Here is a 19,724-nt window from a genome sequence, read left to right on the forward strand (position 1 = left end):
TGCTTCATGATGTCTTACAGTCAGCAGATTGGTTGACATCTTGTCAGGTCAAACCCATCTCAGGTGCTGTGTGGGACATAGCAGAGCTTGAGGGGAAAGTTCACCTGCATCAAACGATCAATCCCTGTGGGGGTCCCACGGGATGTTCCCAGTGCCACACTTATCCCCTCGGTAGGCTACGATGTGCAACATAGTCCACACACAGCTCACGACACTGGCCTTTCCCCCAGTGCCAGCACCCAGACTTGACACTGGGATGGAGGCAGTAAGTCCCACAGTAGGGTTTGAGCCCAGAGGGATCCCGGAGACTAAACATTTTTCTTGCTTCCCAGGGAAGAAGCTCAGGCCCCGTGAGTAAAGCCACTTGCCCACCAGAAGCCCAGCTTTCCTCCCTCCTGGACCCCTTCATTTGATGTCCCACCCTTTACCTCCTTCTGCCCCTGTGGCTGCGTCTCCCCACCCCCTGGTTCTGCACTGCTTGCCTTTCTCAGCAAGATTCCCTGAAAGGTGCATGCTGCCCCTTGAGCCCTTTAGAAACAGGAAGATGTTTGCCCAACTCCAGGCACATTTTCTTAATATTCAGCTTATTTTGAGTGAAATGGTTGGTGTTTGGGGAAGTCCTCCTTTATTTATGAGGTGAGGTCAGCCTCAGATGATATGCCAAAACAAAGCCAGAGTTGTATCAGGGTTTTCTTTATTTTTTAAAACCTTACTATTACATTTATTTTTAGTTGACAGATAATACTTGCATGTATTTATGGGATACAGGATAATGTTTTGATTTATACATGTATTGTAGAAAGATTCATAAAAGCTAATTAACACATCGGTTACTTCAACCACTTATTCTCTTTTTTTTTTTGAGGTTTAAAAATGTTTTCAAAAATCTATTCTTTTAGACATTTTGAAATATACAGAACATTATTATTATTTTTTATTTCTTTTTAGATATGCATGACAGCAGAGTGTATTTGGACATATTATACATACATGGAGTATAACTATTCTAATTAGGATTCCATTCTTGTGGTTGTACAGAACATTATTATTAACTGTGGTCACTATGCAGTGCATTTGGACACTAAAGCTTATTCCTCCAGTGCACATGGGACCCTGTATTCTTAGATCAAACATCTTCCCTTTCCTTCTCCCCTCCACCCTAGCCTCCATTCTCCTGTAACCACCTGTCTTCTCTCTGTTCCTATGCGATTGACTTTTTTAGATTCCACATATAAGTGAAATTATGCAGTATTTGTCTGGCTTATTTCTCTTGGCATTAATGTCCTCCAGATCCACTTTTTAAAAATCATTTTGGTTGAGTGTTCAGGGTGTAAGTTCTGTGTAGGTTGTTTTCGCCCTCTTGTGTGATTGGTGCGGCCTGGGGCTGTTGTGAGGGGAAAGGGGCTGTACTCTCTCCTGGTACTAAGATAGTGGCCAGTTCTGGTTAGAGACTCACCTACTGGATTAAGTGACTTCCTGGTGTTAATAACAAGTTCATAACAACAAGCAGCAAAATGAGTTTGAGGATATTTTTCTCATTAATTGATGGCCCTTAGGAAGGTATGTAATTATATATAAGTTGATTCATGAAGTATTTAAACAGAAGGGTAATTTGCAATCGTTGCTCACTGTGGTACCATCTCAGACAATGAGCACTTAACAGTGCTCTTTCCCCACAGCCTCCCATGTGATTATTAATGAGCCATCTTTGGCATCGTGATTTGTTGTGAGAGAGGAGGAACATGGGGATTTGCATCCCAAGGCCACTCTGGCATTTGAGATATTGTTGCTCTGTCTCTCTTTACCTTGCAAAATGCTCTATTTAAAAATGACAGTTTCTTGCTTTCAGGTCCTGGGTTTCTGAACCCAGACATCATTTCAGTTTTCTGTTCAGGCCCCTGGGTGAAAGCTATAAGGTGTTTTTCATCCTACTTTATTGAACTACATTTATAAGATTAAAATCAGAAGCTGAAATGAGTACTTAATATGACAGTATGTATGTTGTCTCAGAGCTCTTTAGGAAAATGGATTGAAAATCAACAACTGAATTCAGTGGAAGGCCAGCCACTAGTACATTCTTCTTTTCTTTTTTTGAATATATATTTTTTAGTTGTTGATGATCCTTTATTTTATTCATTTATTTATATGTGATGCTGAGGATCGAACCCAGTGTCTCACACATGCTAGGTAAGCGCTCTACCACTGAGCCACAACCCCAGCCCGACTAGTACATTCTTATTCTGGACAGACTTGGCTGTTTTCCTTTCTATGTGAATAACTGTGTAAAATGTGAAAGGTACTGTTGCCCTGACAAATGAACTCTTGCTTCATTGCTGCAATGTTTTGCTTTTATTCTTGCCACAAAGCATCGCAGAAACACACACCCAGGAATTGTCAGAGGGCTGTATCCTGCTCTTGCCACTCTCTCCATAACAGCTGGATGTATTTTCAGAATTAGCCAGCTGTGCACACCAGAGGGGAGTGTGATGTCTCCATACCGAAACTAGTCTCCAAAGGTCCCTTCACTACTGTCTGGTTAAGTGCCCAAGCTTAGCACCCAAAAGACCTATCCCTGATTTCCCTTTAAGAGGAGGGAAGAAAAAAAGAAAACTCCTTATTTTTTATTTTTAAATTTCTTTAGCATTGAATTTTGTTGTGTGTGTGTGTGTGTGTGTGTGTGTGTTGACTTCTGGTTTAGGAAATGGAAGAAGCCAGCAACATGTGGAATTGTTCTGACAGTGCGTGCTGGCCTCTTGCCAAGGTTAGCAGTGCTTTTGCTGAGCTGTATGGAAATGCTCTCCAGGCCAGCCTAAGAAGTTTGCAGGTGCAGAGGACATTCCGTCTGACTTGCCTGGGCAGTACTTTACAGTCCCATTGTGTTGCTTGATAAAAGGTGACCCCACCCTTCCATAAAGCAAAGATCACTGGAAACAAAAGATGCTATTCATCACTCTGAAGTTCATAAAGCAAAACCAGAGTGACTAGACATAACAGCAATTAGGAAGTGATGTATTTTGAATTTTGTCTTAATTTTGGATGCCCAGAGTGCACCTTTGAGTGCACACTCCTGGCAGTTGCTTTCAATTTGACTAACTTTATCTAAAGCAAAGTTTAAGTAGCTTTTTTAGCCCCAACCTAGAAACCCAGCTGTCAATAGAGGGGGGCAGAAGGAGGGGAGAACAGATTCACAATGTAGAGACCCACTTTGGTGTCCCCCATGAAGGCCTCCCAGTTAGAACTCCAGGGTGGCAGCCTCTGGCACCAGAATTATGAGATTTTGAGGATGAACAAAGGTGATAATGAGACCCCGCTTCAAGGTGTGGTTCCATTTTTTCCATTTCTATTGTCTCCTGTTGTTGTTCCTGGTGCTTAAGGTGTGAAATTGCATCTCTAGAATAGGAAGTAGCTTTGGGGTGGTTCTTTAGAAGGAGGGCACCCCTTTTAAGGGATCTTCTGTGCTTGTTTTCACAGGGTTAGCAGCTGTGCCCTGGGACTTCCCCTGGGAGGGCCGAGCTATTAGGGATAGGGGCCAGAGACAGGGCATCCACTTTTTATCAGGACCCATGGAAAACTCTTGGCAATATGAAGCTGCATGTGAAGAGTGAATCAAGACCTCAGTACCCTCTGACACAGAGGGGACAGCATATTTCTTCTTCCAGGGCAGAATGGGCCTGGGACAGCCTGGCACACGGATAGGACAGTCTCTGTGTGCTAACCGGGAGCCCTGCTGCTGGAGTTTGGCAACTGTTTTTTCAACCTTACGAAGTTTTAATTTATCAAGGAACCTGTTGTCTTTTTTTGAGGGTTTTTTCTTTAATATTTTTTATTTTTTGGAAGTAGTTGGAAACAATACCTTTATTTTATTTATTTATTTATTTTTATGTGGTGCTGAGTCGAACCCAGGGCTTCGCATGTGCTAGACGAGTGCCTCTACCGCTGAGCCACAATCCCAAGCCCCGAGGCTTGATGTTTTTTTCTCCTTCTCCCTATTCCTTGCTGTCTCCACGTTATTGATAATTCACGGGTCTTTCCTTCTTGTGTTTCTCAAATTCACCTCCTTTCAGTTCTGACGGTTGCTAGTTGTACTGTGGCTCTCACCTGGGCTTCGCTTGCTCTCTCTCTTTCATTCCTTAAACAGAGTGATTTGTTTCAAATGCCAGTAGTACCCTGTCACCATTGCTCCCAAGGCAAAGGCCCAAGTTCTCCCCAAGGCTGGCATCACCTGGTCTCTTCCTGTGACTTTTATGCCTATTTTTAAACTTGAATTATTCTGAACAGTGCAATCCACATGTGGCCATTAGGAAAAATGAGGTTGGTGGTGGCTTTCATTAGTGTGGAGCAGCCACTATGGCTCTTGCGATTCCGTTGCTAAGTGAAGCTGCCACCTGAACATGTCTCATACTCAAATTTTTGCTCCCAGATCATTGACCCCTGAGATACTGATTCACTCTCTGCTGGGTTTTTTTGTTTGTTTGTTTGTTTTGATTTTGGTACCAGGGATTGAATTCAGGGGTACTCGACCACTGAGCCACATCCTCAGCCCTAGTAAAGACAGGGTCTCCTGGAGTTGCTTAGTGCCTTGCTGTTGCTGAGGCTGGCTTTGAACTTGTGATTCTCCTTCCTCAGCCTCCTGAGCTGCTGGGATTACAGGCATGCACCACCATGCCCAGCTTCTGCTGAGTTTTTACTGGGAAGCAGTGTTTGGCCCCTATTGTATAGTAGCAAGTGATGTGTTTTCTCACAGGGTGAAGCTGCCTGCCCCACCAGTCACAGGTGCCTGTGCCTGTCCCTACCTGTTGAGGTGGGGATAGCAGGCAGCCCAGGCAGCCGGGGCAGAGAACCCACACAAGGTCTGACCCCTGTGTCTAAAGTTGCTAACTCTCCCACCATTGTTCTTCAACCAGTAGTGGTTATGTTTTACAAAATATAGATATGGCTGTATTTTATAAAGACAAGAGCACTAGATTAGAAGTTAAAGGACTTGGTTTCTCGTGCTACTTCTGAAGTTTTTTATTTACCGTGAGATCTCGGGCAAATGCCCTAACCTCTCTGACACCCAATTTACATATAAATTGATAATAACACATTTATTATTATTTATAAAATTGAAATAAAGACATATAAACAGAAATTTAAATATATATTTAAACAGAAATAATAATATTGATCCTGTCTACCTTACAGCGATTTAGTGAGGAAGAAAGGAGACATGGATGAATCATTCTCTGGGTAGAAGGTGGTAAATATGATTATGATATTATCAAAATCAAATTAAAGTGTGTTGAGTAGGAAAAGTAGCCTCCATAAGCTGCGTCATCAGGGCTGGTATTAATGGTTCCAACACTCACATTCTCAAGTAAGGTCCAGGGGAAATTTCACCCTGTGGTTGATGCTGATGGTCTGATTTCATAAGCTTTGCTGGCCAGTTTAATTCTCGACTCTGTGGCCACCTGGGTGACCTTGGCAATTTACCTGGCCTCCAGTTTCAGATTTTTCAAATGTAAAACGATAGGACAAACCCACCTCCAAGGGCCTTTCTGTTTTTAATAGTCTCAGCTTTTAAGCCTGGGAGTGAGCTGCTTTTTCAGGTGGAGCCCTACACTAAGTCAACAATTGTTAATAAAATAAGAATGACCTTTCAAGCTATCAAACCGGTTCATCAATAACCAGCCATGAATAATGTTGTTGTAATTCTCCGCAACTAGATTGAGATAAAATTACCCTCCTGTGGCTGAATTTGCATGATATGCTGATCTTACAAAGCTGGAGGAGTTTGGTGGATTTCTAGCTCCTCCAGCCATTAGAGAACTGTTGAAAAGAAATGTCACTGGTGGTTAGGGGCTCAAAGATTCATTAAGGCGAAACTGCAGTTTTTCCCCTCAGAGGGGTTTAGAAAGCTGGAGAAGAGCTCAGGTTGAACTTCATTAATGCTTTGTGTTAGGGAGACCCTGTCACAGAGGAGTAGAAACTTGGGGGTCAGGTTAAGCTGACCTTGAATCCTGGTTCTGCCACTTCCTGGCTGTCTGACCTTGAATTAGGTATTTAGTTCTCATGCTGTTATTTCATTATGTCTAAAATGAGGATCATGACTGTGCCTTCCCTGTAGGACTGAGAGATGTGGGGGGGCAGACAGGCAGGAGAGGCTAAGGCATGAGCTCAGAAAGCTAGGTTTCCTGTTCATATTTTCAGTCAGGTCACTGACCAGTGCCCAGAGGACGGCCACAGAGAGAGACAGATTAGTGATGGCAGTGAAGCGCATCTAGAGAGAATCTCAAATGTTTTGATTTCCCTGCTTGTCCTGGGCTTTGTCTCAAGCTGGAAATTTCCTAAAGTGCCCTCAGTGAGGTTGGGATGGAGAGGAGTGCTCATCCCTTACTGAGGCATGCAGCAGCGAATTCCCACGGGGGAAGCGTGGCCTCGGAGATAATGTACTTATGAAAACGGGCTTTCTAGATCTTGGCCCAGAAAACCAAAGCTTACTACTATTCTGTCCTAGTCACCAGCATTCGGGATATTCTCAAAATTTGAGCAGGCACTGATCTGCTTTTTTCATCTGAGATCATATATGTTAAGTGAAATATAGGGCCCTGATCCCTTTTGGGGGTACAGTTCTTTATGTTTTGACAGATACACTCAGTTGTGTGACCACCATATTCCAGTCAGAACATTTTTGACACCCCAAAACATGTTCTCCCCTAGCCCCCCCACAGCAGCATAGCCTGCTATGTCTTCATTGCTGCATTTAGGTTGAAAAGAGTCCATTGGCTGTGAATCTTGAAACGTTCTAGAAAGCATTGTCACAGTCCACATTTGCAAGTTGTGAATTTCTGCACGATCCCATCTCTAGCCTGTGAGCCTCCACCTTCCATTCATGTATTTTTTGGGCAGAGATTCGTCGCTCCTCCCTGGTGCCACCTGTGAGTATGTGTCCTGACAGAACGCAAAAGTTCTAATGCTGGTTCTCAGCTCTCAGGAGCCATGATTGGGTTGAAGAGATATGGTATATACAGCTAAAAAGTTAGGTGAAAATTTACAGAATTAACAAGAAATATGAAACAGAAAGTCAAGGAATGCCACAAGGTCCTGTCATGGTGTAGTTTGGGCTGAGTTCCAAGGACAGAGAGTGAGAGGTGTGCAGAGCAGACACAGGTCTGTAGGTGCTGGAGTGATCAAGAAGGCTCCAGAAAATGGGCATTCTGGATAACTCCTGCCACAGTCTGGCTGGGCTCAAATCACGAGCCACTGAAGCAGGAACAAACTTTATTTCTGAACTCCACCAGCACACTCCACACACGCTCCCCGGGAACTCTCCCAAACGCCACCCACACCGCTCCTCCAGGAACTACCAACCGGAAATCCCTCCTCTGGCACTTCCCCAACCAATGTGAACTCTCCAGGAATCCCCGAGAGAACTCCGAAGTAGCAGGCTGAGGGGAACAGTAAAGGTCTAATATACAATTGAATCAATCCAGCATCATCTTTTTTTTTTTTTTTAATTTTTTATTGTTGGCTGTTCAAAACATTACATAGTTCTTGATATATCATATTTCACACTTTGATTCAAGTGGGTTATGAGCTCCCATTTTTACCCCATATACAGATTGCAGAATCACATCAGTTACACATCCATTGATTTACATATTGCCATACTAGTGTCTGTTGTGTTCTGCTGCCTTTCCTATCCTCTACTATCCCCCCTCCCCTCCCCTCCCCTCCCCTCTTCTCTCTCTGCCCCCTCTACTGACATTCATTTGTCCCCCTTGTATTATTTTTCCCTTTCCCCTCACTTCCTCTTGTATGTACTTTTGTATAACTCTGAGGGTCTCCTTCCATTTCCATGCAATTTCCCTTCTCTCTCCCTTTCCCTCCCACCTCTCATCCCTGTTTAATGTTAATCTTCTTCTCATGCTCTTCGACCCTACTCTGTTCTTAGTTACTCTCCTTATATCAAAGAAGACATTTGGCATTTGTTTTTTAGGGATTGGCTAGCTTCACTTAGCATAATCTGCTCTAATGCCATCCATTTCCCTGTAAATTCTATGATTTTTTCATTTTTTAATGCAGAGTAATACTCCATTGTGTATAAATGCCACATTTTTTTTATCCATTCATCTATTGAAGGGCATCTAGGTTGGTTCCACAGTCTTGCTATTGTGAATTGTCCAGCATCATCTTAATGGCTCACCTCTCAACCAATACTATTGGCAAAATGCCAGGGGCCAACAAACTCCCATTGCTCTACCTCCCATTCTCACTGAATTCCTTGAACTGGAAAGAAATACTTCAGCTCCTCAGGTTTCATCACGTGTTCTCCCTCTTGCCTTCTCCTCCTTCTACATATTCACTGCTGTAAGCTTTAGCTCACTCGGTGCTGCCCAATCGCTTACTAGACTCCTTAGCAACCCTCTTGTCGCTGGGGCTCTCTTGCCGCCCCTCCTGGATAACAAGGACCTTGGATAACAAGGTACTGGATAACAAGGACCTTGCAAGCAGGAGCTCCATGAGACCTTTGTTGCCTTGGTGCGCTCGACTTTGCATGGTGCCCTCCCTCTTCAAACACACACACACACACACAGTGCTTGCTTGGTTTCTGTCTCCACCCACCAAGTGCCTCTTAGGACGCGGGACTGGATAGGACTTTGTTTTCTTTTCCTGCCACTATATTGACTAGGGAGAAATGGCAAAGGAAACCTTGGGAGGGGTCCTTGTGGGCACTCAGTCGGAGCCTGGTGACCTGCATAATCCATGCCCTCACACTCAAATGGGATAGTCTGAAGGGTGTAAGCAGAATTTGGGAGTCTGCTTGCCATAAATAGCCTGCTTTCCTCTTCTTTAATTATATCCCTTCCAGGAAAACCTAACAGAATCCCATTTCCCTTCCATTCTGTTTGCTGTGGCTTTGTGAACTCCTATCACATCCCCAGCCCCTTTCCCAGCCTCTTCGGTGCCTTCTTTTCTTTGTTACAAAACCTAGGAATTCCCACTGTACTCTGAAACCTTCCCTGAGTAGAAATCAGATAAGGTTCTCATCACCCCCAAAGTAATTGCAACAGGGACTTAAAACAACTTTGCGCCAATAAGAAACTTTGAGTGACTGAAACAAGAGCCAGTTCCCAATTCCAGGAGATGGCAATGGGGCTCCTTCCTGCCTAACCTGAATATTGTATAGTTGCAGAAGTGGGAAGAAAAGGACAGGAACAAAGGGCACCACATAGAATCCAAGCTGTGTGAGTTTGAACAGGACACTCTCCCTCTCTGTGTTGGAGTGTTTTCATGTTTAACAGGATAATGATGGTTTCCCTGTCATTCTCATGGGTTTAAATGTTAAAAGAACTTACACACATTGTTAGTATAACATCGATTATGGTGGCGAATGCTTTTGAGGACCTTGGGAAAATATTGCTCTACCTCCCAATTACTATGCTATTATCTTCTCCTTTATTAATTGGAGCCAATTTTCAGGGACATTTCATCTAATCAACTGCCAACAGGAGTATAAGGTCAATTCTCTGTAAAATTAGGACAGGGCGTTTGGGACATTTAAATTAAAAACACAATAGAATATCATTACTTACCTATCAGAATGGCTAAAATAAAAAATAATGACGATGCTAAATGCTGGTAAGGACACAGAGATATTAGATGACTCAGTCATTGCTGGTGAGAATATAAATGTACAGCCACTCTGGGAAACAGTTTGGCCGTTTCTTGTAAAACTCAACATGCAATCCCATATGAGCTGGCAGTTGCACTCTTGGGCATTTATCCCAGAGAAATGGAAACTTATGTTCCTGCAGAACTTGAACACCAACGTTCATAGCACCCTTATTTGTAATCGCTAAAGACTGGTATCAACTCAGACATCCTTCAGTGGGTGAATAGTTAAACAGACGAAGTACACCATACCATGGAATACCACTCGGCCAATAAAGAAGAACCAACTATTGACATACATAAGACCTTGGGTGACTCTCCAGGGAATTATGCTGAGTGAAAAATGCCAATCCCAAAGGATTACTGTATGAGTCCATTTATGTAACATCCTTGAAATAACAAAAATATAGAAATGGAACAGATGAATGGTTGCCAGGGGCTAGGGAGAAGACAGTGGACAGGGAGGTCCTGAAGGAAAGTGGGTATGGTAACATGAGAAATACGTTCACGAAACTTGTTAGTATTTTGACTGTAGTAGTAGGTATTTGAAACTACCTATGTGTTAAAAATTGTATAGAACTAAGTATACACACATGCACACGCACACACAGGAGCACAAGTAAAATTGAGGAGATCCCAACAAGATGGTGGACTTTCACCAATGTCAGTATCTGATTGTGATATCAAATTCTAGTTTTTATAAGATGGTACCATTGGAGGAAATAGACTAAAGGGCACACACGATCTCTGTATTTTTTCTTTCTTTCTTTCTTTAAACTTAAAAAAAAAAATTTGTTGTTGTTGTTGTAGATGGACAGCATGCCTTTATTTTATTTATTTTTATGTGGTGCTGAGGATCAAACCCAGTGCCTCACACGTGCTGGGCAAGTGCTCTGCCACTGAGCTACAGCTCCTTACCCTCTCTGTATTATTTCTTACAACTAATGTTAGTTTTTAATTGTTTCAAAATTTAAAATTTAATAAAAAAATATTGAGGCAGTTTCAAAGCTAGCGATGGTCAGAATTCATCTTAGCATTTTGTTTTGGAGATGCAATTAATATTTGTTAGAATTGGAGAGCCAACTTTTAACATTGTTTTGGTATTTTGGCCAATTGGTCATTTTCAGAGAAGGAAGAAGCTGAGAGTATGAATAGAGCCCCCTCTCTCATACCATAACTTTAAAATAACACAATGGGGTGGATTTTCATGGTTTTTCTTCTCATTGAGGTTTGATAACGTCTCTCTGGACCAAAGTTCTTAGAAAGTAAGTACAGGATATTCCTTGAGCAAAAGCAGAGAGCAGGAATAGGTCAAGTTCAAAGCGCTTTTACATCTGGCCTGGGGTTAGGTCTGGATCCAGACTGACTGGATTGAGTTTGAAACTCTTGATGATCTAGGTGGGACACCGCCACCTTGCATTGGGAGCCAGGTGACGGTAGGAGGCTTCTCTAGTAATATTAACCCAGCTCTCAGGTCTGTTCTCCAGCTTCATGGCAGGCGACATGTGGTGACCAGGAATCTGACTCCTGGCTGCCAAGCTGTCTCTGTAGGGGAAGATTTTCTTTCTTGAGCGTGTGTGTTAGAATTGTGAGGGCAGGAGACAGTGGTGCATGATGGTTCTCTTTCCTTTGAAGTTGTAGGACAGTCCCATCTGGACAGCACCATCGAGGATCAAGAGATTGTTACTAATCCGCCAGACATTTGCCAAGTTGTGGAGGTGACCACCGAGAGTGATGAGCAGCCAGTCAGCATGAGTGAGCTGTACCCTCTGCAGATTTCCCCCGTGTCTTCCTACGCAGGTGAGTGGGCAGGAGGGAAAACTGGGGACTGAAGGGGGAAGAGGAAAGAGCCATCCTTTAGTCTAGCTCCACCCCATCTCACCACTCAACAGAGCATCTCCCCTCTGTCCTAGGAATTCTTCTTGTTGGAGTTATTTTATTTTCTTGACCAGCATCATCTTGGACACTTTTTTGTTTTCAGCTAGATAACGTGTTCACAGCATTCTCTGCATGATTGCCCATGACATGTTCATCCAGGACTAACAAATAAGATTTCTTGGTGGACTTAGAAATCATCTTTTCCAATTCCTTTATTTTCAGATGCTAAGGGCCCCACACAGCCATTAAATGTATGGGCCAGGATTTCAAGTCAGCTTTCAGACCTCAAAGTCATTGTTAAAGCCATTCCATTCCACCAGGTTTATCAGTCACTTCCATTGGTTTCTCCTTTTTTTTCCTATCTATTTCAGCTTCCAACAGGGCCAAACAACAGAACCCATTTCTAATTCCCCACAGAACTGGTCCCATAATTTCAGGAATCTGTCCAGACAGAGTCAGAGGATTAGAAACAGTTTCAGAAAAATGATGGCTCCTTTACCAACATGACTTCATCTTGTATTTTCCTAATGATCTCCATTTAATTTTTTGGAACTCAATTATAATTAGGAAATTTAAATTCTGAGCAGTGTTATTGCTTGCATATATTAAAAATAAAAAGCAGAGGCCCTCTCCTGGGAAACTACAGTTAGCTCTAGGAAATGGTTGGGGATTCTTCCTGGTGTTCTTTGCAGACTGCCAGGGAGAGTGTCTTCCAGCTAGGGTGCCACCCCAGTGACTGGCACAGAAACAGCATGACAATTGAGAGTGGATTCAAATGCCTGGTTGTTTGTATATTAACAGACACTAAATTAACCTCATCTTCCATGAGTGCCTACTTTCTTTTTTAACTTATTTTTTAAATTGTGGTAAAATACATATAGCACAAATTTGCTATTTTTCCATGTATAACTCAGTGGCATTAAGTGCATTCATGGTACTGGGCAACCCCCAACCACCACTGTCTCCAGAACTCTTTTCATCTTGTAGAACTGAAACTCTGTACCCATTATACACTCCCCCTCCACCCACCCCTGGCAACCACCAATCTACTTTCTGTCTCTATGAATTCGGCTACTCTAGGTAGCTCTTATGAGTGGAATCATATAGTATTTAACCTTTGGCAATTGGCTTATTTCACTTAGCCTATGTCCTAAATTGCTTTTGTGTTAGGAACATAAAAGCAATGTGGGAACAAACCTTGGCTAAAGGAATAATCTGTCAAATGTGATAAGCTTTTCATCAGTTGTTCATTCATCAAACCTATTTTGAACTCTTCTATGTGCCAGGCCGGATTTGGTCTTAGCCAGTTTCCAATAACTGTATTATTTGTTGCATGTCTATTGTGCCATGGGAATATGCTAGATGCTTGGTGTTGACTGACTTGCTTAATTATCAAGAAATTAACCCTGTTAGCTGGAATATCATCATTATTCTCTCTTTAAAAAGGAGGAATCTAGGGCTAGGATGTAGCTCACTAGCAAAGCGTCTGCCTTGCATTAGCAAAGCCCTAGGTTTGAAGAACAAAAGAAAGAACCCCACCAAAATAATAACAACAACAACAATAAGATTTTTTTTTTAAATGAGGAATCTAAGCCTAAGCAGGTTAAGCAGTCTGTCCAGGGATGAAAAACTGGTGGCACAGACAGCATCTGTGTGTAGCTGATGCCAATGGCCTGGGCTTGACCCCTCACACTGCAGTGCTGCCCTGGACACATCCACTTCCTCTGAGCTCCCTTGATACTTACAGGAAGCCACTGTAGGAGGTGGAGACGAGTGTTTAGGTCTTAACCATGGAGTAGAGGTACCTGAAATGTGAAGGACTAAGACATTTTGCTCATATTTTTATAACTATGGCTAAAAATCCCATGGCTTTCTTCTATGTCATGTTGCTGCTGGCATTGTTACCATGTGGATGAGTGGGTTTTTTTTTTTTTTTTTTTTTGGCAGGTGGAAGGGTATTTGAGCTTGAGAGTTGACTTTCATGTTTACCTGTGGAGCAGGTCTTTTCTGAAGTCTTCCTTGGGGATTCTGGAAAGATCTCTCCTTGCAGGGGTTCCAGCAGTGGCATTTTGCTTTAGCAGGAGAATCCCAAGAACAGCTAGCTGATCCCTGCAGAGAGAAATGAAAATTTCATTACCCTTTTCAGGATATTTGCATAGATTTCAAAACAAGGATTCCAGTACCAGGATGACCGGCAGCGGGAGGTTTTGTTGGAGCCTGGCTTTTCAGACTGGCCTCTGGATCTTTCCATTGTTTTCATTGTCTGAATTCTCCAGAATCTTTTAGAGGGAAGTTTATTAGATGGAGCCAAAATGTTCCATTGCTGCTGCTTTTCTAGAGCTTACAGACATTCATCAGTTACTGACCATGGCTAGTAGAGGTCTTTTAGTCTTATGTTCCTCAGTAGAATGGGCTGTTTGCCTGTTTTTCATGACAGAATTCCTTTGTTCAGGCTATTCAAACCCAACTCAACCTCCTAACCACTTGCATTCATTTACCTGTTAAGGAAATTGCTAGTTGGAGGTCACTTGCTATATTTTCCCCCTACTGGTCATGAAATATAATCCAGTAGTATTACAAAACCACATTCAGTTTTGCAGATCTGCCTTCTCAGTCTAAAATATCACAGTGAGAAAGAGAAGAGACAGAATGCAGTTACATACTCAGAGAAGTACTTGCATTGGATGTTTTAAGACAACATAAAATTCTAGTTTGATTTGTAATATTTTCATACTGGGAAGGAATGTTCCAAAGCCCAACCTAGGGAAGCTCAGGGATAGTCATTTTGTTTGTTTGTTTGTGGTGCTAGGAATTGAGCCCAGGGCCTCATGCATGCTAGACAAATGCTTTAAGCCACATCTCTTGCCCTCGTTTTTGTTTTAATTTTTTTTCTTTTTCTTTTAAACTTCATGTCTACCATGAAGTTCCTCTTGCCTGATCTGTGACACCAGGATTAGATTAGGTTATTGATGGCTTTGTAAAAGAGTACCACAGTAGAATTTGGGGGGTGGTGTGTGTGGGGGGGGGGGGTGGAGAATAGCCTTGAAAAGGAAGCAATATACAAAGAATTAACTGGTTGTAATCCAGAGAATAGAGATTATACTGACCAATAACCATCAGCGAGGACTTTGGGTCCTTAAGGAAACCACATCAGGCTTTCAAGCTGTTGGTGGAACAGAGATCCATTAGCTTTGACACTAAGGGGATTCTAATTTGAACCATTCAGCTGAGTCTTCTAGTGAAAGTAATTGAGGAAATGATTGATGGAAAGAAATCTTTGTCAGTTTTATTTTGTTGAACAAGAGCCTTGCAGAAAATGTGCTAGGTATCATATAGTGCAAAAATGCATTACATAATCATTCTTCTCTCCATAATGTTCCTGAAATGGCTTAGCAATGTATATTCTCAGGGAGGTGTTAAAAACTGGGCTGTGGCTCAGTGGTAGAGCGCTTGCCTAGCATGTGTGAGGCACTGGATTCAATCCTCAGCACCACATACAAATAAATAAAGGTAAAAAATATATATATAACATTATTAAAAAATATATTTTTTTAAAAATGGGCTAAAGGAGAATGTGAACCCAGACAGTACATCCTAGAACTGATGCTCTGGAAGAATCTTTGAAGTCATCTGATCTATACTGCTTCCTGACCTTTCACTTTAGCTGCTTTCAGGGATATAAACCAGAAAGTTAAGTGAATTACTCACATACCTATTAACTATTGTGTCAGCACTTCCTGCTTATTCGGATTATGCTTATAAAGCAACTCTAATTGTTTTTATTCTGTTGTTTTTGAAATTAGTTTTTACAAGATCCAGACTAATCAAAAGGCAAAATGAAGTAATGCATGTTGGTATTTCAGAGTGACATGAATCTGGAAGCAGCAGCAGCCGCAGTGAACTCATTTATCATGTAAGAAGTCACCGTGGAAACGGCAGTGGCAGAGTAGAACCGATAGACAGAGGAAGTGAGCACTTTGAGCAGCCATTTGGGAGTAGCCCTGAGAACCACTGTTGGTCTGGAGAGAAGACTCTGGGGTCCTTAGGTGGGAACCTCAGGTGTCTCCATCAAGGCCACTTTTTTCAAACAATAAAAGCTGGAGACATCAGTGTGGTAGTCAGCCTTTTTTCACTGACAAAATACCTGAGAGAAACAACTGAAGGGCTGGAGGTATAGCTCAGTGGTAGAGCGTGGGAGAAGAGGAGCTGGGGAGTGCCCCCAGTGACCTCACTTCCTTCTGCGAAGGCCCCCGTCCTACAGGTTCCACTAGTTCCCAATACTGCCGTTGTCTGGGGTCCACGTCTTCAACACGTGATCCTTTAAAGACATTTAAGATCCAAACCACAACACTTAGTTTCTAATTTAGAATCTTCATAACTACTTCAGAAGCAGTCTGTCTTCATTTAGAAATGAAGGTCTTCAACCAGCTTCTGTGTTCGTTGAAACCAAAAGTCCAGAACATGAGAAATAAACATCAGTGTGTTCATTTTCTCATCCACAGCTTTCCCCCTGAAGTTGAAAACTGGGTATTTAGTGAAAATGGACATTCTGATCATATTCATGGTCCGTGCAAGGAGACCAAAGAGTCTTTTTTTTTTTTTTGCTACCAGAACATGAACCTAGAATCACTTTGCCATTGAGCTACATCCCCAGCCCTTTTTAAAATTTTTTTTTTTTTTTTTTGAGACAGGGTCTCATTAAGTTGCATAGGGCCTTACCAAGTTGCTGAAGACGGCATTGAACTTGCAATCCTCCTGCCTCAGCCTCCCAAGCCTCTGGAATTACAGGGATGTACCCCAGCACCTGGCTTACCAAGGACACTTAACCCAGGATCTGATTTCCAAACCCTCCAGTAACTGCAGCTTGGGCTTGATAGAGTCCCAGAACCTTGGTGTCAATTGCTCATTTTCCTGAGGCTCCAGCCCCCAAAGTATGCCGGGTGGCATTTGTTTACATTTTTATTTGAAGGGAAAGGAACGGAAGATCATGGTATTTATGGAGGGTCGTTAAGAATGAAGGGGGCTTGGCATGCTTGGAAGGAAGGGAAACTTGAGCTTCAGAGCACAAACAAAGCTAAGCATAAAAATGGAAAGGGGATCTTGAACTTTCGCCAGAGCCAGAGCCAATAGGGAAGCAGAGTTGCTGTGTTTGATGGTGTCCCTGGAATCAGAAGTGCAGTTTTGTTTTCTGTCCTCTGTGCTGACTCAGTCCGTGACTTTGGCAAGTTTCTCAACATCTCTGTTCCTCCTTTTCCTTCTTGGGAGCGGCAGCCCAGCCTCTTGCCTCCTCTGGAGACTGGGCTTGTGTGGGGTTATGTTTGGAGGGAGGTTTCCTTTTCTATTGCTCTTCATTTGCTTCTGTCTGGAATATTTCATGTGCTTCTTGTTGTCCTTTGGTCTTCGGAGCTGGGATCATTGTCAGCTAAGCCTCGACCCTTCTTTTGGCATCTGATGCTCCAGCTGTGCTTTGGGGAAATATGCTCCATTCACGCAGTGCAGACGCCTGTCCTTTGGCTGCTCATGTCTCAGCCCTAGCTATGACCCAGGCCTTTGCAGAGCTCCTGGAGAACAATGGCTGAGAAACATGCCGAATGCGCCCTGTGGGATCTGTGGGGTCCACAGGCTTGCTGTTGGGCCAAGGAATGCCACTGTGGCATGAGTTGTCTGTTCTTTAGCCTTTAATGATGTATAGGGAGTTTGATCTGTAGCTCATGCTCTGGGTGGTGGAAAGGACTCAAGTCTGGGCTGCAGCCATCTTGTCCCACAAGGAAGATGTGAGATTGGAAGCCAGTTCCTCATCAGGGATACGGTAGAAGAGTGTGGAAGGCTCTAGAACACACTAGCATTTCTACATATAGAGGGACGATAGTAACCTGCTGTCCAACTTGGAATCCTTATAAGGTCTAAACAAAGCCTACATGCAAAGGCTGTGGCCCCGCCTGGCCCTAGCACTCCACAAATATCCATTATTACAGTTTCTCTTCAGGCCTCCACTAAAATATAAATGTCCCAAATGGAAAGATTCCTAAGAGCCTATGGTTTGGAAGTTCCACCTTCAGTGCATTCATTTTGACTCTGTTCAACAGGCCTATCACGCAAATTTGATGTTGAATAACTCCAGTTCCTTGTCTGTGCTGTGCAAGGTCCAATGGTAGGCCTTTCCTTAACACCTTCTCACTCACTCATCACACAGTCCTCCTTGGAAGGTGGAAGGGAAGGACACCCTGTATTTTTTCAGATGAGAAAAATATATGTAGCTCCCAGGAATTAAGAAATTGGCTCCGTGTCTCACAACTGGCAAGTGGAATCAGGATAGTAACTGGTTAGTTATCTGTTGCTTCATGACAGTGTGACCACAGACTTAATGGCTTAACACAATACACAGTTCTTATCCCACAGTTTCTGTGGATCATGAATCCAGGTGTGGCTCAGGTGGGTGCTCTGCAGCAGAATCTCACTGACCTGCCGTCAGGGTGTTGGCTGGGGCTGCTATCTCATCTGAGGTTCAGCTGGGAAGAGGTTCAGTTCCAAGCTCAGGTGGTTTTTGACAGAGTTTAGTTCCTCACCGGTTGTTGAACCAGACTTGGCCCTTGGTCCTTTTCCTTGTGAGCTTCCCCAATGGGACCAGCAAGCAGGAGTCTTCTCAAAAGGACAGGTTCCATCTTATGTGACATGGTCATGGAGATGTAAAACCTGGATCCTTTGCTGTATTCTGTTGGTTAAAAGCAAGTCATAGGTCCCACCCACACTCAAGAGGAGGAGGTTCCAAAAAATTGAATACCAGATGACGATCTGAGGCCACCTAAAAATCTGTCACCCAGGTGGAAGAGGCAACTCTTAAGAATCTAAGATAGTGACTAACCAGATGTGGGGTAAAGGCGGGTCTGAGTAGAATGGGAATGATGTAGGAAGACTTCTTGGAAAATGTTCACTCTGAGTTGGGACTTCCTCATGATGACTGACATGGACTGGAAGAGGACCAGCATGGGGCATCATGGCCAGAGCTATAGGGAGAAAAGGGCGTCACAGGGACAGCACCCCATGCTGGCTGGCTCTTGGAAAGTGTGCCTCCCCTTCATTCTCCACCTGCTTTCTCTTGGGGGCCCAAGTCATTCAAACTTACTCCAGCTTGTCCACATAGAAGTGTTTGATCTTATAAAGGGGGGAGTTGATGAATTTGGTTACCCATTTCTCTTTTGGAAAAGAAGTGCTGATATATCTTTTATCAACACTGCCTGAGCTTCAAAACAGCTTGAGCAACAGGAACAAATAATGGTCCTATGTTTTTCTCTCTTTGAACAGAAAGCGAAACTACCGATAGCGTGCCCAGCGATGAGGAGAGCGCTGAGGTAAGCCTGCTTCCTGCTCCGACCCACGTGCCTGTGCTTGTGATCATGTTTTACTTTTGGATGTTTTTGTGTGTCTGTTAAAATATGCATAGCCTAAAATTCACCACCCTTCTAGATTTCAAATTATAAAATTGTTGGGCACCAAATGGGAGGAAAAGGGATAAAATGTCATCCTCAGAAAGAGAGGCTATGACAGCAGGAAAAGGAAACTGAAATTGAGGCCAGGAAATGTTGATATTCTTATCACTGTCAACATCCTAATTCACCAGCAGAAATAGAATGTCCTGCCCGGCCAAAAGCAATGACCAGAAATACAAGCCAGGAAGAGCTTAGCAAGGTTACCTCCACATATCCATGGGTTCCCTCCCTCCGTGATCCTGCGCAGAGGCGAGCGATGTCCAATCTTGATTCCCAGTCTGACTGCTTCTGACTTCCCTCCTATAGCTGGGCCCACACAATGGCTGTAAATGATGATGGAAAGAGAAAAGGGGGTGACAGGAAGAAAGCAGAGAGTGAGGGAGAGGAAGAGAGAAGCTAATGGTGTGTTGAATTAATGATTTCACAATTAATGATTTCAATACATTATAATAAAGTGTGGGAATTCTGAGAAGACAGTGGCTACATTCACATATATTCCTGACTTGCTTCTTCAAGGTCAGAAAATTACCTTTTACTCTGAATGAAGCCATCCTATGTACAGGGCCCCTGTTTGTTGAACACCCTGCATCTCTAAGCTGGCACATTTGAAAACAATCAAAGGCACTTGCTATCTATTCGCGAGTTCCTCATTTCCCTTCCTCTGAAAAATGCAAGTTGACTCAAAGATCTAATTGGGCCAACAGT

General features: G+C 43.1%; 1 protein-coding gene and 1 long non-coding RNA gene across 7 annotated transcripts in view; one reads left to right on the forward strand and one right to left on the reverse strand.

The window, feature by feature from the left end:
* The window catches only part of Irf2 (interferon regulatory factor 2), an 86,909-nt gene that overhangs the window by 65,291 nt on the left and 1,894 nt on the right, over window positions 1-19,724 (forward strand). For all 5 annotated transcript variants that reach the window (XM_071610504.1, XM_027926842.3, XM_027926844.3 and 2 more), the window contains 2 exons: window positions 11,290-11,454; window positions 18,835-18,881. In XM_071610504.1, coding sequence (XP_071466605.1) covers window positions 11,290-11,454; window positions 18,835-18,881 — 212 coding nt within the window. The remainder of the gene's footprint in view (window positions 1-11,289; window positions 11,455-18,834; window positions 18,882-19,724) is intronic.
* On the reverse strand, window positions 10,015-19,363 carry LOC114085666 (uncharacterized). Of its 2 annotated transcripts, none has more exons than XR_003581523.3 (3): window positions 19,224-19,363; window positions 13,522-13,641; window positions 10,015-11,482 (listed from the first exon to the last, which is right to left on the reverse strand). It is a non-coding gene; the product is annotated as an uncharacterized lncRNA (long non-coding RNA). The 2 variants fall into 2 exon arrangements; XR_003581522.3 differs by having other exon boundaries at window positions 10,015-11,973.

The sequence above is a fragment of the Marmota flaviventris genome, chromosome 3 (genome assembly GCF_047511675.1).
Source record: "Marmota flaviventris isolate mMarFla1 chromosome 3, mMarFla1.hap1, whole genome shotgun sequence".
Taxonomy (NCBI): Eukaryota; Metazoa; Chordata; class Mammalia; order Rodentia; family Sciuridae; genus Marmota; species Marmota flaviventris.